At 40.5% G+C, this 14635-nt stretch overlaps 1 protein-coding gene across 1 annotated transcript in view; it reads right to left on the minus strand.

The window, feature by feature from the left end:
* Positions 1–14635, minus strand: part of LOC124615904 — a 295777-nt gene that overhangs the window by 63245 nt on the left and 217897 nt on the right. The window contains exon 12 of the mRNA XM_047144080.1: positions 6969–7129. Within this exon, the coding sequence (XP_047000036.1) occupies positions 6969–7129 (161 nt within the window). The remainder of the gene's footprint in view (positions 1–6968; positions 7130–14635) is intronic.

Here is a 14635-nt window from a genome sequence, read left to right on the forward strand (position 1 = left end):
GTTTACATGCCAACTAGCTCTGCAGACGATGAAGAGATTGAAGAAATGTATGATGTGATAAAAGAAATTATTCAGATAGTTAAGGGAGACGAGAATTTAATAGTCATGGGGATCTGGAATTCAATAGTAGGAATAGGAAGAGAAGGAAAAGTATTAGGAGAATATGGACTGGGGTAAGGAATGAAAGAGGAAGCCGACTGGTAGAATTTTGCACAGAGCATAACTTAATCATAGCTAACACTTGGTTTAAGAATCATGAAAGAAGGCTGAATACATGGAAGATGCCTGGAGACACTGGAAGATTTCAGATAGATTATATAATGGCAAGATAGAGATTTAGAAACCAGGTTTTAAATTGTAAGACATTTCCAGCGGCAGATGTGGACTCTGACCACAATCTATTGGTTGTGAACTGTAGATTAAAACTGTAGAAACTGCAGAAATGTAGGCATTTAAGGAGATGGGACTTGGATAAACTGAAAGAACCAGAGGTTGTAGAGAGTTTCAGAGGGAACATTAGGGAACGAATGCCAAGAATAGGGGAAAGAAATACAGTGGAAGAGGAATGGGTAGCTCTGAGGGGTAGTAGGAATCTTTGGATAACAGAAGAGATACTGAATTTAATTGACGAAAGGAGAAAATATAGAAGTGCAGTAAATGAAGCAGGCGAAAAGGAATACAAACATCTCAAAAATGAGATCGACAGGAAGTGCAAAATGGCTAAGCAGGGATGGCTAGAGGAAAATTGTAAGGATGTAGAGGTATGTATCACTTGGGGGTAAGATAGACACTGCCTACAGGAAAATTAAAGAAACCTTTGGAGAAGAGAGAACCACCTGTATGAATATCAAGAGCGCAGATGGAAAACTATTCCTACGCAAAAAAGGGAAAACAGAAATGTGGAACGAGTATATAGAGGGTCTATACAAGGGCGATGCACTTTAAGACAATATCATAGAAATGGAAGAGGACGTAGATGAAGATGAAGTGGGAGATATGATACTGCATGAAGAATTTGACAGAGCACTGAAACCTGTAAGCCAAAACAAGGTCCCAGGAGTAGACAACATTACATTAGAACAACTGATAGCCTTGGGAGAGCCAGCCATGACAAAACTAAACCACCAGGTGAGCAAGTTGTAGGAGACAGGTGAAATACCCTCAGACTTCAATAAGGATATAGTAATTCCAATCCCAAAGAAAGCAGGTGTTGACAGGGGTGAAAATTACTGAACTACCAGTTTAATAAGGTCACAGCTGCAAAATACTACCACGAATTCTTCACATACAAATGGAAAAACTAGTAGAAGCCAGCCTCGGGGAAGATAGTTTGGATTACATAGGAATGTTGGAACATGTGAGCCAATACAGCCCTACGACTTATCTTAGAAGATAGATTAAGGAAAGGGAAATTTAAGTTTTTAGCATTTGTAGACTTAGAAATAGCATTTGATATTGTTGACTGGAATACTCTCTTTCAAATTCTGAGGGTGGCAGGGGTAAAATACAGGAAGCTAAAGGCTATTTACAATTTGTACAAAAGCCAGATGGCAGTTGTAAGAGTCGAGGGGCACGAAAAGGAAGCAGTGCTTGGGAAGGGAGTGAGACAGGGTTGTAGCCCGTCCCCAATGTTATTCATTCTGCATATTGAGCAAGCAGTAAAGGACACAAAAGAAAAATTTGGTGTTGGGATTAAAGTCCAGGGACAAAAAATAAAAAAACTTTGAGGTTTGCAGATGGCATTGTAATTCTGTCAAAGACAGCAAAGAATCTGGAAGAGCAGCTGAACAGAATGGGCAGTGTGTTGAAAGGAGGATATAAGATGAACATCAACAAAAGCAAAATGAGAATAATGGATTCTTGAGGGTATTTTTGGTCTGTCATTGCAACTACAAAAATGTGTGATTTTTTCTTTGTTAAAATCGAGCATAGATTTAAGTGTCAGGAAGTCTTTTCTGAAAGTATTTGTGTGGAGTGTAGCCATGTATGGAAGTGAAACATGGATGATAAATGGTTTAGACAATATGAGAATAGAAGCTTTTGAAATGTGGTGCTACAGAAAAATGCTGAAGATTAGATGGGTAGATCACGTAACTAATTAGGAGGTACTGAAGAGAATTGGGGAGAAGAAGAATCTGTGGCACAACTTGACTAAAAGAAGGGATTGGTTGGTAGGACATGTTCTGAGGCGTCAAGGGATCACCAATTTAGTGCTGGAGGGAAGGGTGGAGAGTAAAAAAAAATGCAGAGGGAGACCAAGAGATGAATACACTGGCACAGGATAGAGTAGCATGGGGAGCTGCATAAAACCAGTCTCTGGAATGAAGACCACAATGAGGTCTTTATTTTTGCTACTAATGAACACACAAATAGTAGCGACCAGGCGAGAGATGCCATAAACAATGTCTGGCAATGTTGTGTCTGCGCACCTGAAGTATCGATACTAATCATATGTCTGATGGACTACAGTACTATATTATAGTCACAATCAACATTTGCACCGGGATAGCTGTGTGGTGTTGTTTGGGCCATCAACGAATTTCAGGTGTATTCGTTTAGCAAAAAACTGTTGTGATGAATCATCGTTCTCTGTGCCGGCTGACTAGCTTACAGCATTTGCCAATCAGTTGGCAAGATGGGCAATGAGGCTTCAGGAGTATGAGATCACAGGGGTATACAAAAGCCAATGCAGACACAAGCATGCCGACTGTTTTTCATTGATCTCCTTGACAGAACACAGAAGCATGGACGAAATTCCAGTTCACTTGTGTCTGAAAAGAGGGAGGACCGAACACCGATGAAAACCACAGAAGCCTCGAAAGAGGAGGAATTGACTACATGAGAATTGTAATCAGTAAATGGAACACTGCATAAAGGGAACTATGACCCAAAAAGCCAGAAAAGGCTGCTCACTATCCCAGCTCATCTATGGTCATCTGTCCTGAAGAATTTTCATGACACTCCTACATTCAGTCACCTGGGATTTGTGAACAGTCCAGAAAGAATCAGATGTAGCTGTCACTGGCCTGGCTTCTACCGATCCACTACACACTTTGTGAGCCACTGCAAGGAATGCCAGTGACACTCCATTCCACCCATATGAAATCAGCCTCTTGGTGAGAGTCCCGAAGTAGGCAATTGGGAATGGATGGTTATTAGTCTGGAGTGACTATTTCATCCACTATTTTGTCACCAAAGCTGTGCCCACTGCCGAAGCTCCAGAAACTGCAAAGTTCCTTGTAGAAGACATCATTTTGAAGCAGGAAGCACCCTGTGAAATGATCCCCAATAGTGGAAAAGTTTTCCAGTTGAGACTAGTATCAGAGGTAATGTCATGTTGTGACAGCACCCACAGGATGAAAACAGTCTACTACCTATAGATGAACAGCATCACAGAATGCTTTAATAAGATGCTGGCAGATATGCTGTCGATGTGTACTGATGTCTAGCAGAGACTGGAATACCATAATACCCATACAGAAATTCACGTACACCACAGTGAAGCAAGACAATACATCCTTCACACTGTTCTTTCTGCTCCAAAGTTGTGAGGTCGAAATGACAATTGATATACTGTCCCCATTTGAACCTGATTATACTCAAGATGACTATGCGAAACACCTCATCACAAGGACAAAAGAAGCAAGACAGCTGGCTCCTGTATGGACTCTGGATGCTCAGAGAAAGTCCAAGAACACTATAACACCAAGCACCAGCCAGTGAGATACAGCCCAGAAATCATATTATGGATTTTTATATGTGCGGAAAGATGACTATTGGAAAAGTTACTAAAGTGCTACTTGAAACTGAAGACCCATTAGATGTTCGCAAAGCTTTAACAAGGGGGAAGGGGAGACCACCTCTGATACTCATCACAGGGAATAGGAGGTGACAATACGACCAGAACTCCAGGATTCCTTACGACCAGAACTCCAGGATCCCTTAGTGGTGCCATACAGAAGCCCACTGACAAGATCTGAAACCACGGTGCTGTAATCAGTCTTACGGAGAACATCTTAAACAATGGGTCGATGTTCCTGCAGAAGAGGGAGCAAAGCCACAAGCTGTGGTGCATGAGGTGTGGCACAGTGGATAGTGTCACTGGCTGGCATCCTGCAGGTCAGCAATTCAAATAATGTTTCAATTCTATTCTGGTTGTATATTGGTGTTCGTAACAAAGGTGCTTTCAGCACTAAGTGTCATACTTCATTGATGACCATGCTTTCATAGTTTGACTGGAGTGTGGTTATGATGAGACAATACCAAGAGGACGGTAGCAGAAGACACATTAAAAACAGTCTCCATTAAACTACAGTTCCTTCTATGACTAGCTGGGTCAGTCAGTCCAAAGGTCAGAGGAAGGCATACGCATGCCACGTCCAATGTATTTTCAGATGGCAAAAGAAGGCCATCAGATGTATACTAGGATTAGCACCCAGAGATTCCTGCAGAAACCACTTTAAATATCTCAGTGTAATGACAGTACCTAGCATGTACAGGGTGTTTCAAAAATGACCGGTATATTTGAAACGGCAATCAAAACTAAACGAGCAGCGATAGAAATACACCGTTTGTAGCAATATGCTTGGGACAACAGTACATTTTTAGGCAGACAAACTTTCGAAATTACAGTAGTTACAATTTTCAACAACAGATGGCGCTGCGGTCTGGGAAACACTATAGTACGATATTTTCCACATATCCACCATGCGTAGCAATAATATGGCGTAGTCTCTGAATGAAATTACCTGAAACCTTTGACAACGTGTCTGGCGGAATGGCTTCACATGCAGATGAGATGTACTGCTTCAGCTGTTCAATTGTTTCTGGATTCTGGCAGTACACCTGGTCTTTCACGTGTCTCCACAGAAAGATGTCACAGGGGTTCATGTCTGGCGAATAGGGAGGCCAATCCACGCCGCCTCCTGTATGTTTCGGATAGCCCAAAGCAATCACACGATCATCGAAATATTCATTCAGGAAATTAAAGACGTCGGCCGTGCGATGTGGCCGGGCACCATCTTGCATAAACCACGAGGTGTTCGCAGTGTCGTCTAAGGCAGTTTGTACCGCCACAAATTCACGAAGAATGTCCAGATAGCGTGATGCAGTAATCGTTTCAGATCTGAAAAATGGGCCAATGATTCCTTTGGAAGAAATGGCGGCCCAGACCAGTACTTTTTGAGGATGCAGGGACGATGGGACTGCAACATGGGGCTTTTCGGTTCCCCATATGCGCCAGTTCTGTTTATTGACGAAGCCGTCCAGGTAAAAATAAGCTTCGTCAGTAAACCAAATGCTGCCCACATGCATATCGCCGTCATCAATCCTGTGCACTATATCGTTAGCGAATGTCTCTCGTGCAGCAATGGTAGCGGCGCTGAGGGGTTGCCGCATTTGAATTTTGTATGGATAGAGGTGTAAACTCTGGCGCACGAGACGATACGCGGACATTGGCGTCATTTGGACCGCAGCTGCAACACGGCGAACGAAAACCCGAGGCCGCCGTTGGATCACCTGCTGCACTAGCTGCGCGTTGCCCTCTGTGGTTGCCGTACGCGGTCGCCCTACCTTTCCAGCACGTTCATCCGTCACGTTCCCAGTCCGTTGAAATTTTTCAAACAGATCCTTTATTGTATCGCTTTTCGGTCCTTTGGTTACATTAAACCTCCGTTGAAAACTTCGTCTTGTTGCAACAACACTGTGTTCTAGGCGGTGGAATTCCAACACCAGAAAAATCCTCTGTTCCAAGGAATAAACCATATTGTCCACAGCACACTTGCACGTTGTGAACTGCAGAAAGACGACATACAGAATGGCGCACCCACAGACTGCGTTGTCTTCTATATCTTTCACATCACTTGCAGCGCTATCTGTTGTTGAAAATTGTAACTACTGTAATTTCGAAAGTTTGTCCGCCTGAAAATGTACTGTTGTCCCAAGCATATTGCAACAAACGGTGTATTTCTATCGCTGCTCGTTTAGTTTTTATTGCCGTTTCAAATATACCGGTCATTTTTGAAACACCCTGTACATATATAACTGTTTAATGTACGCTAAAGAAAATCTGGACAAATTCAGCATGAGATGTGATGTACACACACACACACACACACACACACACACACTACCAGAAATAAACCCTTTTTGGATTTTCCTTTCTCGAGGCTAGCTGTTGTCCATAATAACTATAAACATTGGTGCATAAATTTTTTTAATAAGTTACCATACTCAGTGCGTACAGCCTCATTTAATAAATTCAAGAGCGTATTGCAAAATTGGTTAAAATGCAGTGAATTCTTTACAACTGAAGAATTCCTAGGAAATACTCATTATAATATATGATTTTAATAAGTGATAAAGAAATGTTTTCAATTCTTAAATAAGCTAAATAATTCTGTGTATGTAAGTGTTTATTGTGCTTAACTGTACTCCACTGTAAACTTTGACGAAGCCAATTCTATGAAAAATACTGAAAGGCAAATAAAAATATTCTATTCTATTCCAACAGGACCACGTCAAGTAAAGTATTGCGGTGTTCAAACCAACCCTTTTATAAGTAATCTTTAAGCATTTCCTGTACCATGAAAGCTTTAAACCACATATTTAAAGATATGTTTTACTTTATTATAACACAAATGCTCAGTTAGTTAAAGTCTTCAGCCTCCTATCCTCACAAAATAAAATCAATATTTAAGTCTGCTCGTTACCATTTCCCCCCCTACCACACACACACACAAAATTTGAACTTCAAGATGGTATTAACGTATCTACTTAATTGAGTTAACGTATAAAGTCATCATCCAAATTTACCAAGTCAGCTTCCAAGCTGTAGGTATTAAGTCCAACTACAGTATTTTCAAGAACATCAGTCAGAATATAAAGGCAAAATCGTTCATATATGAAAACAAAAAATGATGAGTAATCATAAATTTGGTTAACAAACACAAATCAACTAAACCACTTACATGCCCATGTTTTAGATGATGGAAGCTTTTGCATAGCCGATAATAGTAAAGTTGGCAAGAATCACAATTTCCATTAGAGTCCATAAATGTAAGAATTTTGCTCTCCAATAACCACAATTCTGGTGGCATGAAACTGTCAGTTTTCAGTAAATTGCTTATAGCTGAAAATTGAGACAAATGAAATTTAGTAATGATATAATGCAACTCAAAATACAATATAATAATTGTAGTTTTTTTCAGATACTGACCAATCATGTCAGCAACACATTATATAAAACTATTTTGGATGTATTTATTATTAAAGCTGTAGAATGAACATGTCTACTTCTTATTTTATGTATACTGATTGTATATGGAGAATCACATGAAAACAAGGCAGATGGAAAAAAGTAAGTAAACTGTTTATTACTCTGAAAGTAACCACCATAACTGTGATTATGGGACAAGACTGCCACAATAATTCATGGATAAATGTTTGTGGCTGTCTACAGAACAATTATACCCACGCATACACCTCTTCATCCGAAGCAAATCGACAGCCACGAAAAAACACTGATCATCTCGCCTCACAATGGGATAAATGTATTAGCAGTTATGGCAATTACTTTTGAAATAATAAAGTTTACTTACTTTTTTCATCCATCCCATTTTCATTTGACTGTCCCCTGTAGTAGTATACGGAAGGGTCATGGCAAGAGACACTAACTCTACGATCGACACAACAAGAAAGTGAAACGTAAAAAGGTAGAAAGTTCCACTTCCTCTAATATCACTCAAAATGAAAATACTATTTTTTCTTCTTTCTTTTACTAAAATTATTCAAATGTTGTATGTATGTAAAATATAAAAACATTATTGTAATCCATATTTTACAATCTTTATTGTTCATTATGTAACTAAGAAGTGGCTGATAACAATGGTAAAAATATTTTGTAAAACATATTTTATCAAGAAAAGTGGTCAAAATAAAATGTGCTTCAACGCTCAACCTCACTCATAAGTGTGTACTTCAGCACTGAAATATCTCATTTGTAGGCATTGTCTCCCACACAATAAGGTGTTGCATATCACTCTGGCAAAGGATGTGCAACTCAACGTCTACCTAGCTGATGAATGGTGGTTGCAATAGTTAAGCAATTTAATTATTTAGCAATTATAAATACGAAACTGTTTGGAGGCTTTGCTGTTTGTTTTTGCATGTAACCAGTGTAGGGAGGACCGTCACGCGCCTTGAAGGTGGAGTGGTAATCACAGTTTCACCAAGAGATGAGGTACAGGTAATGGCTTTGTGTATATTCCTTGCGTTGTTGTCCCAGTTCCGCAGCATTATACTGAATAAATGCATGCAGTATAACAATATGGTGACACCGGGGCAAAACAGCAGAAGAATATTGAAATGACATTAATATCAATTTAATATCAGAAGTTGAGATATATAGCCACGTGACATTCCCCTAACTTGTAAAATACTGAATGGAAAAAGCTGCTGTACCTTAATTAATAACACTAAGAGATTGTTACCGAAGAAACTCTTCGAATTTATTTGAGAAAGTTGTGACACATTGCAGTACTTCAATTCCAGGGTATCCAAGAGTGTAATGATGCGTAAGTTCAACTGATTTGCACCAGCAAGGTCGGTAGATAATTTAATTTCAGGTGCAGATGTTCAGGGCTGTAAGCCACAAAACTCAAATATGAACACATGTATTTAAAAGGGCAATACACTGACAGGTAACATGTAAAATATTGTAGTCTAATTATATAAATTTTAGAATTCAAACCTTTCAAAAAATTGAATGCACTCTAAGACTTTCTCAGTGTCACTGATTAATAGTGTGCTTATGGAAGTTCAGCTGAGCCATTGTTTTGCTTTTACACATTATTGTGACAACCAACATAGTTGTCCTCTCCATGTGATGCAAGTTGAGCTGTTGTGTGCTCTCACTGCCTGAACTCCAGCCAGTGCTGCTATTTAGAACCAATTTTTACTCACAATGTCCATAATGTCCTTTGACGAGTTTTCATTTTTCAGAGCCCACAATGATCTTCCATGAAACGCACACTCTCTTAGTATTTCCAAGCTTGAGTGGACTTTAGGGCTGGTGATATCTTAATTGAGTCCAGACCCTAAGCCTTGTCCTCATTTATTACGTTTTTCAACATTTATTTCAATAGACTCCTTAATTATGCCATCTCAGAAACTGGTGTCTGCACCACGAAACTGATCCCATCGTATTTCATTTTATGATTACTTTCGAGGCAGTGCTCAGTGAAGGTGGATTTCCTTGGCTTTTTTAATCACATGTGTTGCTGATGTTCCTTGTATCTCTCCTTAATTGTTCTAATAATCTGCATCATGTAATACATTTCACATCTGAATTTATGGGCTGTACATACCTGGCTTCCCGAGACCTAGATCATCTCTAGTAAGATGACTTTTTCTTTTCATTGATGGGAGTGAAATACATTGGATGCCACGTTTCCACACAAGTCAACCGATCTTTACAGATATTGGCCCAGCATAAGGAAGACAAGCAATTCTGACTTCTTTTTCTCAGCTTCAGCTCAACCTTTACCACCACAGTTATATGGTCTTCCCAAACCAAACAAGGAAGGCATTCCCTTAAGACCCACAGTACACCTACATCCATTCTCAGCAAATTTATGGGGAAGTGTGAATACTACATTCACAACTCCACTCTTTTAATACACCACTTTAGTCAACTGCAGCACACGACAGGAATATTAGGGTCAATTTCTAAGTAGGCTCTCTCTTTAGAAATCCCGCTTTCTGACTCCATGGAACTAGTCACAGAAAAGATGGTGATTATTTCACTGAATTATTTAGGTATGTTCTACAGAAAGTATTATGAACAAATGGAATGGTAATATGTATCTTGCCATTGCAAATCAATGAATGAAACACACTGAAGCAAAAACACTAGAATCCACCAAGTTTAAACCATGAGTTTATTCTGGTATGTGGACAATACCTTGATAAACCAAAACATTATGACCACCTGCTTAGTAGTTTATTTGTCCATCTCTGGAACAAATTACATCACTGATTCTGCATACCATGGATCCAACAGTTTTTTTGGCATATCTGTGGAGGTATGTGGCATTAGATGTCAAGGCATAGGTCATGTAATTTGTGTAAATAATGGGTAGTGATGGCACCCAACAGTGACCCAGATAGGTCTCAAAGTATTTATATCAGGAGAATTTAATCACCGAGACATCAACATGAGTTCACTATAATGCTCCTCAAAACATTGTAACACAGTTCTGTCTCTGAGACATGGATAATTATACTGCTGAAAGATGATATTGCTATCAGGGAAGAAATCAAACGTGAAGGGATGCAGGTGGTTTGCAACTGTCGGCGTGTCTTCGATTACCACAACAGGTTCTATGCAAGCACAGGAGAATGCCTCCCACAGCATAATACTGCTCTCAGCAGCCTGCACCCTTGGCATGCTGAACATTTCACGCTGCCATTCACCTCAATGACAGCATTTGTCTCCACAACCATCAATGTACTATAGCAAAAAGGTGATTCACTCTAAGAACCAACACATTTCCATTCATCAATAGTTGAATCCTAATGGCCCCATGCCCACTGCAATCACAAATGAGGATGTTGCTGGGTCAATGTAAGAACATGAAGGGGTGGTCTGCTGCAGAGCTCTATGTTCAATAAGGTAAATTGTGTTCTCTGAAACTCTTATGTGTGTACCAGCACTGTGCTCTTTCGGCAGAGATGCCCCAGATCACCATCTATCCTACTTTAGAGGGCAGACAAGCCCCCAAGCCTATGAACCCCATGTTCTCTGAAGAGTCTTGTATGTCCAACCATGTAGCACCAAACAGTAGTTTCAATGCCCTACCTCTTTCTGTAGAGTCATGTTCATCTAACCATGTAGTGGCTAGTGGTAGTTACACTGTCCTCCTACCTCTTTCTGTAGACGCGCATGACAGTAGCTTGTGAAAATTTGACCAGGTTTGCTGTTTTCGAGATAATGGTTCACAGGCTCTGCATAATAATAATCTGCCCTTTGTCAAAGTTGCTTATCTCAATGGATTTCTCCATCTGCAGTCTATATCTTCGCTAGGCTGATCCCCCATCCATGCCTGCTTTTAATAAAAGAGAGAGAGAGAGAGAGAGAGAGAGAGAGAGAGAGAGAGAGAGAAGAAAAGAAAAGAAAAAACTGTATTTTGCTCCTGTCAACAAAGGTTAAGAAGTCTTCTTTTAGTGTTAAGGACTATCTAGGTCGCCAAAAGCCTGGTCAGTCCTGTATTCCACGTGAATGTGGTATGCTTTACTCTGGATAGACTATTACAACAGTCACAAATGCAAACAGCATCAGACGCAATCAATCAAATCAGCTGTCGCCGAGCACTGCCTCAAATACAATCAAGAAGTGAATCGCAAAACCTGCATCATAGTGCAAACAAGTTTGTGAGACAGTGTAATTAAGGAGGCTAACAAAATGAAGATGTTGGAAAACATAAGAAACAGGGATGGAAGTTTCAATTTAAACAAGGCTTGGGTCCAGCAATCAATTTATGAAGATCTTGCTGGACAAAAAAGCCAGAACTGGAAACACTGAGAGAACGTGTGATCACCAAAAATCTGTAGGGGGTCTGAAAAACAAAAGAGCACCACAGAATATCAAGAGTAAGCAGTGTGAGACCTCCAATAATTCAGTCTTCTTGGAGTCCAGACAGCGAGTGCACAACAACACAACTCGCAGCACCTCAAGATGATAATTATGCAACTGTAGAAATATCGTGTATAAAATGGAAACGACAACTTAAGTGAACTCCCTGAAGCAAACCATTAATGTGTGTTACTTAATTGTTACGTATTGATGAAATGTATACTTCTACTACAATAATAAATTAATGAAATGTCATGAACATAAATTTTTAGATTCTAAAAATGTCTGGGAGGGTTTTATTTAAAAAGAGGGAAGAACAGTGTGTGCCTAAAAATCAGCTCAGGACAGACAGCCTCGCAGTAATGCAATTTTAAGCACATAGGGCCAATAGCTAAATGAAATAAGCTGGGTGCTGGTGTGTCAAAGTACCGCTTGCAGTTCATGTCATTTACAGTACTGAATATGTAAACATTTGAATTTTAACACTTCATAAATACTTCTCATGTCAGTTCACAGACAGGCAAAGTGAACAGGGCCACAGTCAGTCATTGCTGAGCTAAATTTGGAGGAAACAGTCAATAGTATGACATTTCTCATTTGTATAAAGTACAATGAATTAGATCACATGTGTAGTTATAAACTGTCACTTGTGTGATTATGTTACATTCCATGGAGTCATTACATATTGCTAATCATTTTGAACTAAACTGGAATTTCTAACTGGAAAATTGATTTTCATGTAAGTCTCCTGTAATAATATACGTGCATTAATTGTAATTTAACTTCAACAGTGTCAACTTTATTATTTAAAATTATTCCAAGCACTTATCTGTTCAGCCACTGTAATTAAAATAAAAATTTGGTTTAAGGCAATTAAGGTCAGTAAATTTACAAATGTGCCTACAAGCAGGATAGAATCTTATAAGATGAAAATGGCTAGACAGATTGGGTTATGGGTCAGCACATGTAATGTTAGAAGTATATATAGCTCAGGAGCCGAGCTGCCAAAATCACAGTGTCCAAGTTGGAGGAACATAAAGTCAATGTCACTGCATTACAAGACGCTAAATGGTGTGAGGAAGTGATTTTATGTGAGAATAAACCAGTAATCTTTTATGGAGGCTGCAAAGAGAAAGGAATGCATGGACATGGAGCAGAATTTGTGGTGAATAACTATTTGGTGAAAAACTTCAGTGCAATCACCATGTCTCACTGCTCAGCAAAAGTATGGAGAAATAACCTTTGTTTATGCATAAGCACCAATAAATGTAAGCAACAAGGAGGAGAAAACTGATTTTTACAACAATTAGAAAGAACAGTGGAAAACATTGGTAACAGAAGTATTAAGATAATTTTGTGCGATTTCAATGCCAATGTGGGACAGGAATAAATGTATAGGACAACAAATGGGAGATGAGAGTATACGTGTGAAAACTAATGGCAATGGACTGCGTCTCATCGGCTTTGTGCCCAGCCAGAACCTTGTTACGAGTGTGATGACATTTCCCCCCAAACAGATACACAAAGGGACCTGACCTTCCCAAGATGGTAATACCATCAATCAGACTGATATGATCAGAATGAGATTTTCACTCTGCAGCGGATTGTGCGCTGATATGAAACTTCCTGGCAGATTAAAACTGTGTGCCGGGCTGAGACTCGAACTCGGGACCTTTGCCTTTCGCGGGCAAGTGCTCTACCGACTGAGCTACCCAAGCACGACTCACGCCCCGTCCTCACAGCTTTACTTCTGCCAGTACCTCTGCCAGTACCTCAGCGCACACTCCGCTGCAGAGTGAAAATCTCATTCTGGAAACGTCCCCCAGGCTGTGGCTAAGCCATGTCTCCGCAATATCCTTTCTTTCAGGAGTGCTAGTTCTGCTAGGTTAGCAGGAGAGCATCTGTTAAGTTTGGAAGGTAGGAGACGAGGTACTGGCAGAAGTAAAGCTGTGAGGACGGGGTGTGAGTCATGCTTGGGTAGCTCAGTCGGTAGAGCACTTGCCCGCGAAAGGCAAAGGTCCCGAGTTCGAGTATCGGTCCGGCACACAGTTTTAATTTGCCAGGAAGTTTCAGATTGATATGATGCTTACAGATGAGGAGTACACAAGTACTTGACATATTAGATCTTACAGAGAAACTGACGGGGGGACAGACCGGACAACAGGGTTATCAGACCCTGATCCACGAGTGGTGCATACAGAAGTAGAGACATCCACCGAGGTGGTTTTCTGATCGGAAGATTCATAACAGTTAAAGTGAGAAAGCTAGAAATGTAATGGACATCTGTTCTACTATCAATAATACAAGCAAGATGAAGGAAATAGAGAAGTCAGCAGGAGGGCATACCCGTGGCTAATGGGTTAACCTGGTACAGGACTGTGGATTTCTTCAGGGAGAAGCGAAAGGAAGATTGGCATGCTGCAGTAGTCTCCTTGCTTGTGTGGAGTTTATTAGATAGGGCAGTAGCCCACCAGGTGCCATTCCATTTCCGAGTGAGTAGAGATCTCATTTGCGCTAGCAAATCCACGCCTTGGATCAGCAGTGAACGGGGAGCTAGTAAGAGCTGCTCTAGTCGAACGGTTGGCTAGTTCATTCCCTGGATATCCACACGACTTGGGATCTGGAGGGAGAGAACTGAGCAGGCAGCACGATGAAGGTCAACATGAACAACAAACAGTGGAGGCCAAAGAGTGGCAGGAATGGCATCAGTCAATAGACTGGAGACTTCTCACTGAATCCGTACATATTACAACACGGTCAAGGGAGACCTGTTTAATGAAAAGGGGGCTCCACTAATGACTGTCAGCTCTGCTGCTGGAGACCGTCTACGTGACTAGTATGAAAGGCACCTGTGGCCAGACGTACACTACAATGGTGTAGTGGATCTCACAGTTACAAAGTCAGAGTCGCTGAGCCGTAAGCCTGGCAACCTGAAAGCAGTCGGGATGAAACCATGGTCTGGTAACTACAAATAATAGTATGATCTGCAACCCAAGATGTGCG

Source organism: Schistocerca americana, chromosome 5 (assembly GCF_021461395.2).
Source record: "Schistocerca americana isolate TAMUIC-IGC-003095 chromosome 5, iqSchAmer2.1, whole genome shotgun sequence".
Taxonomy (NCBI): domain Eukaryota; kingdom Metazoa; phylum Arthropoda; class Insecta; order Orthoptera; family Acrididae; genus Schistocerca; species Schistocerca americana.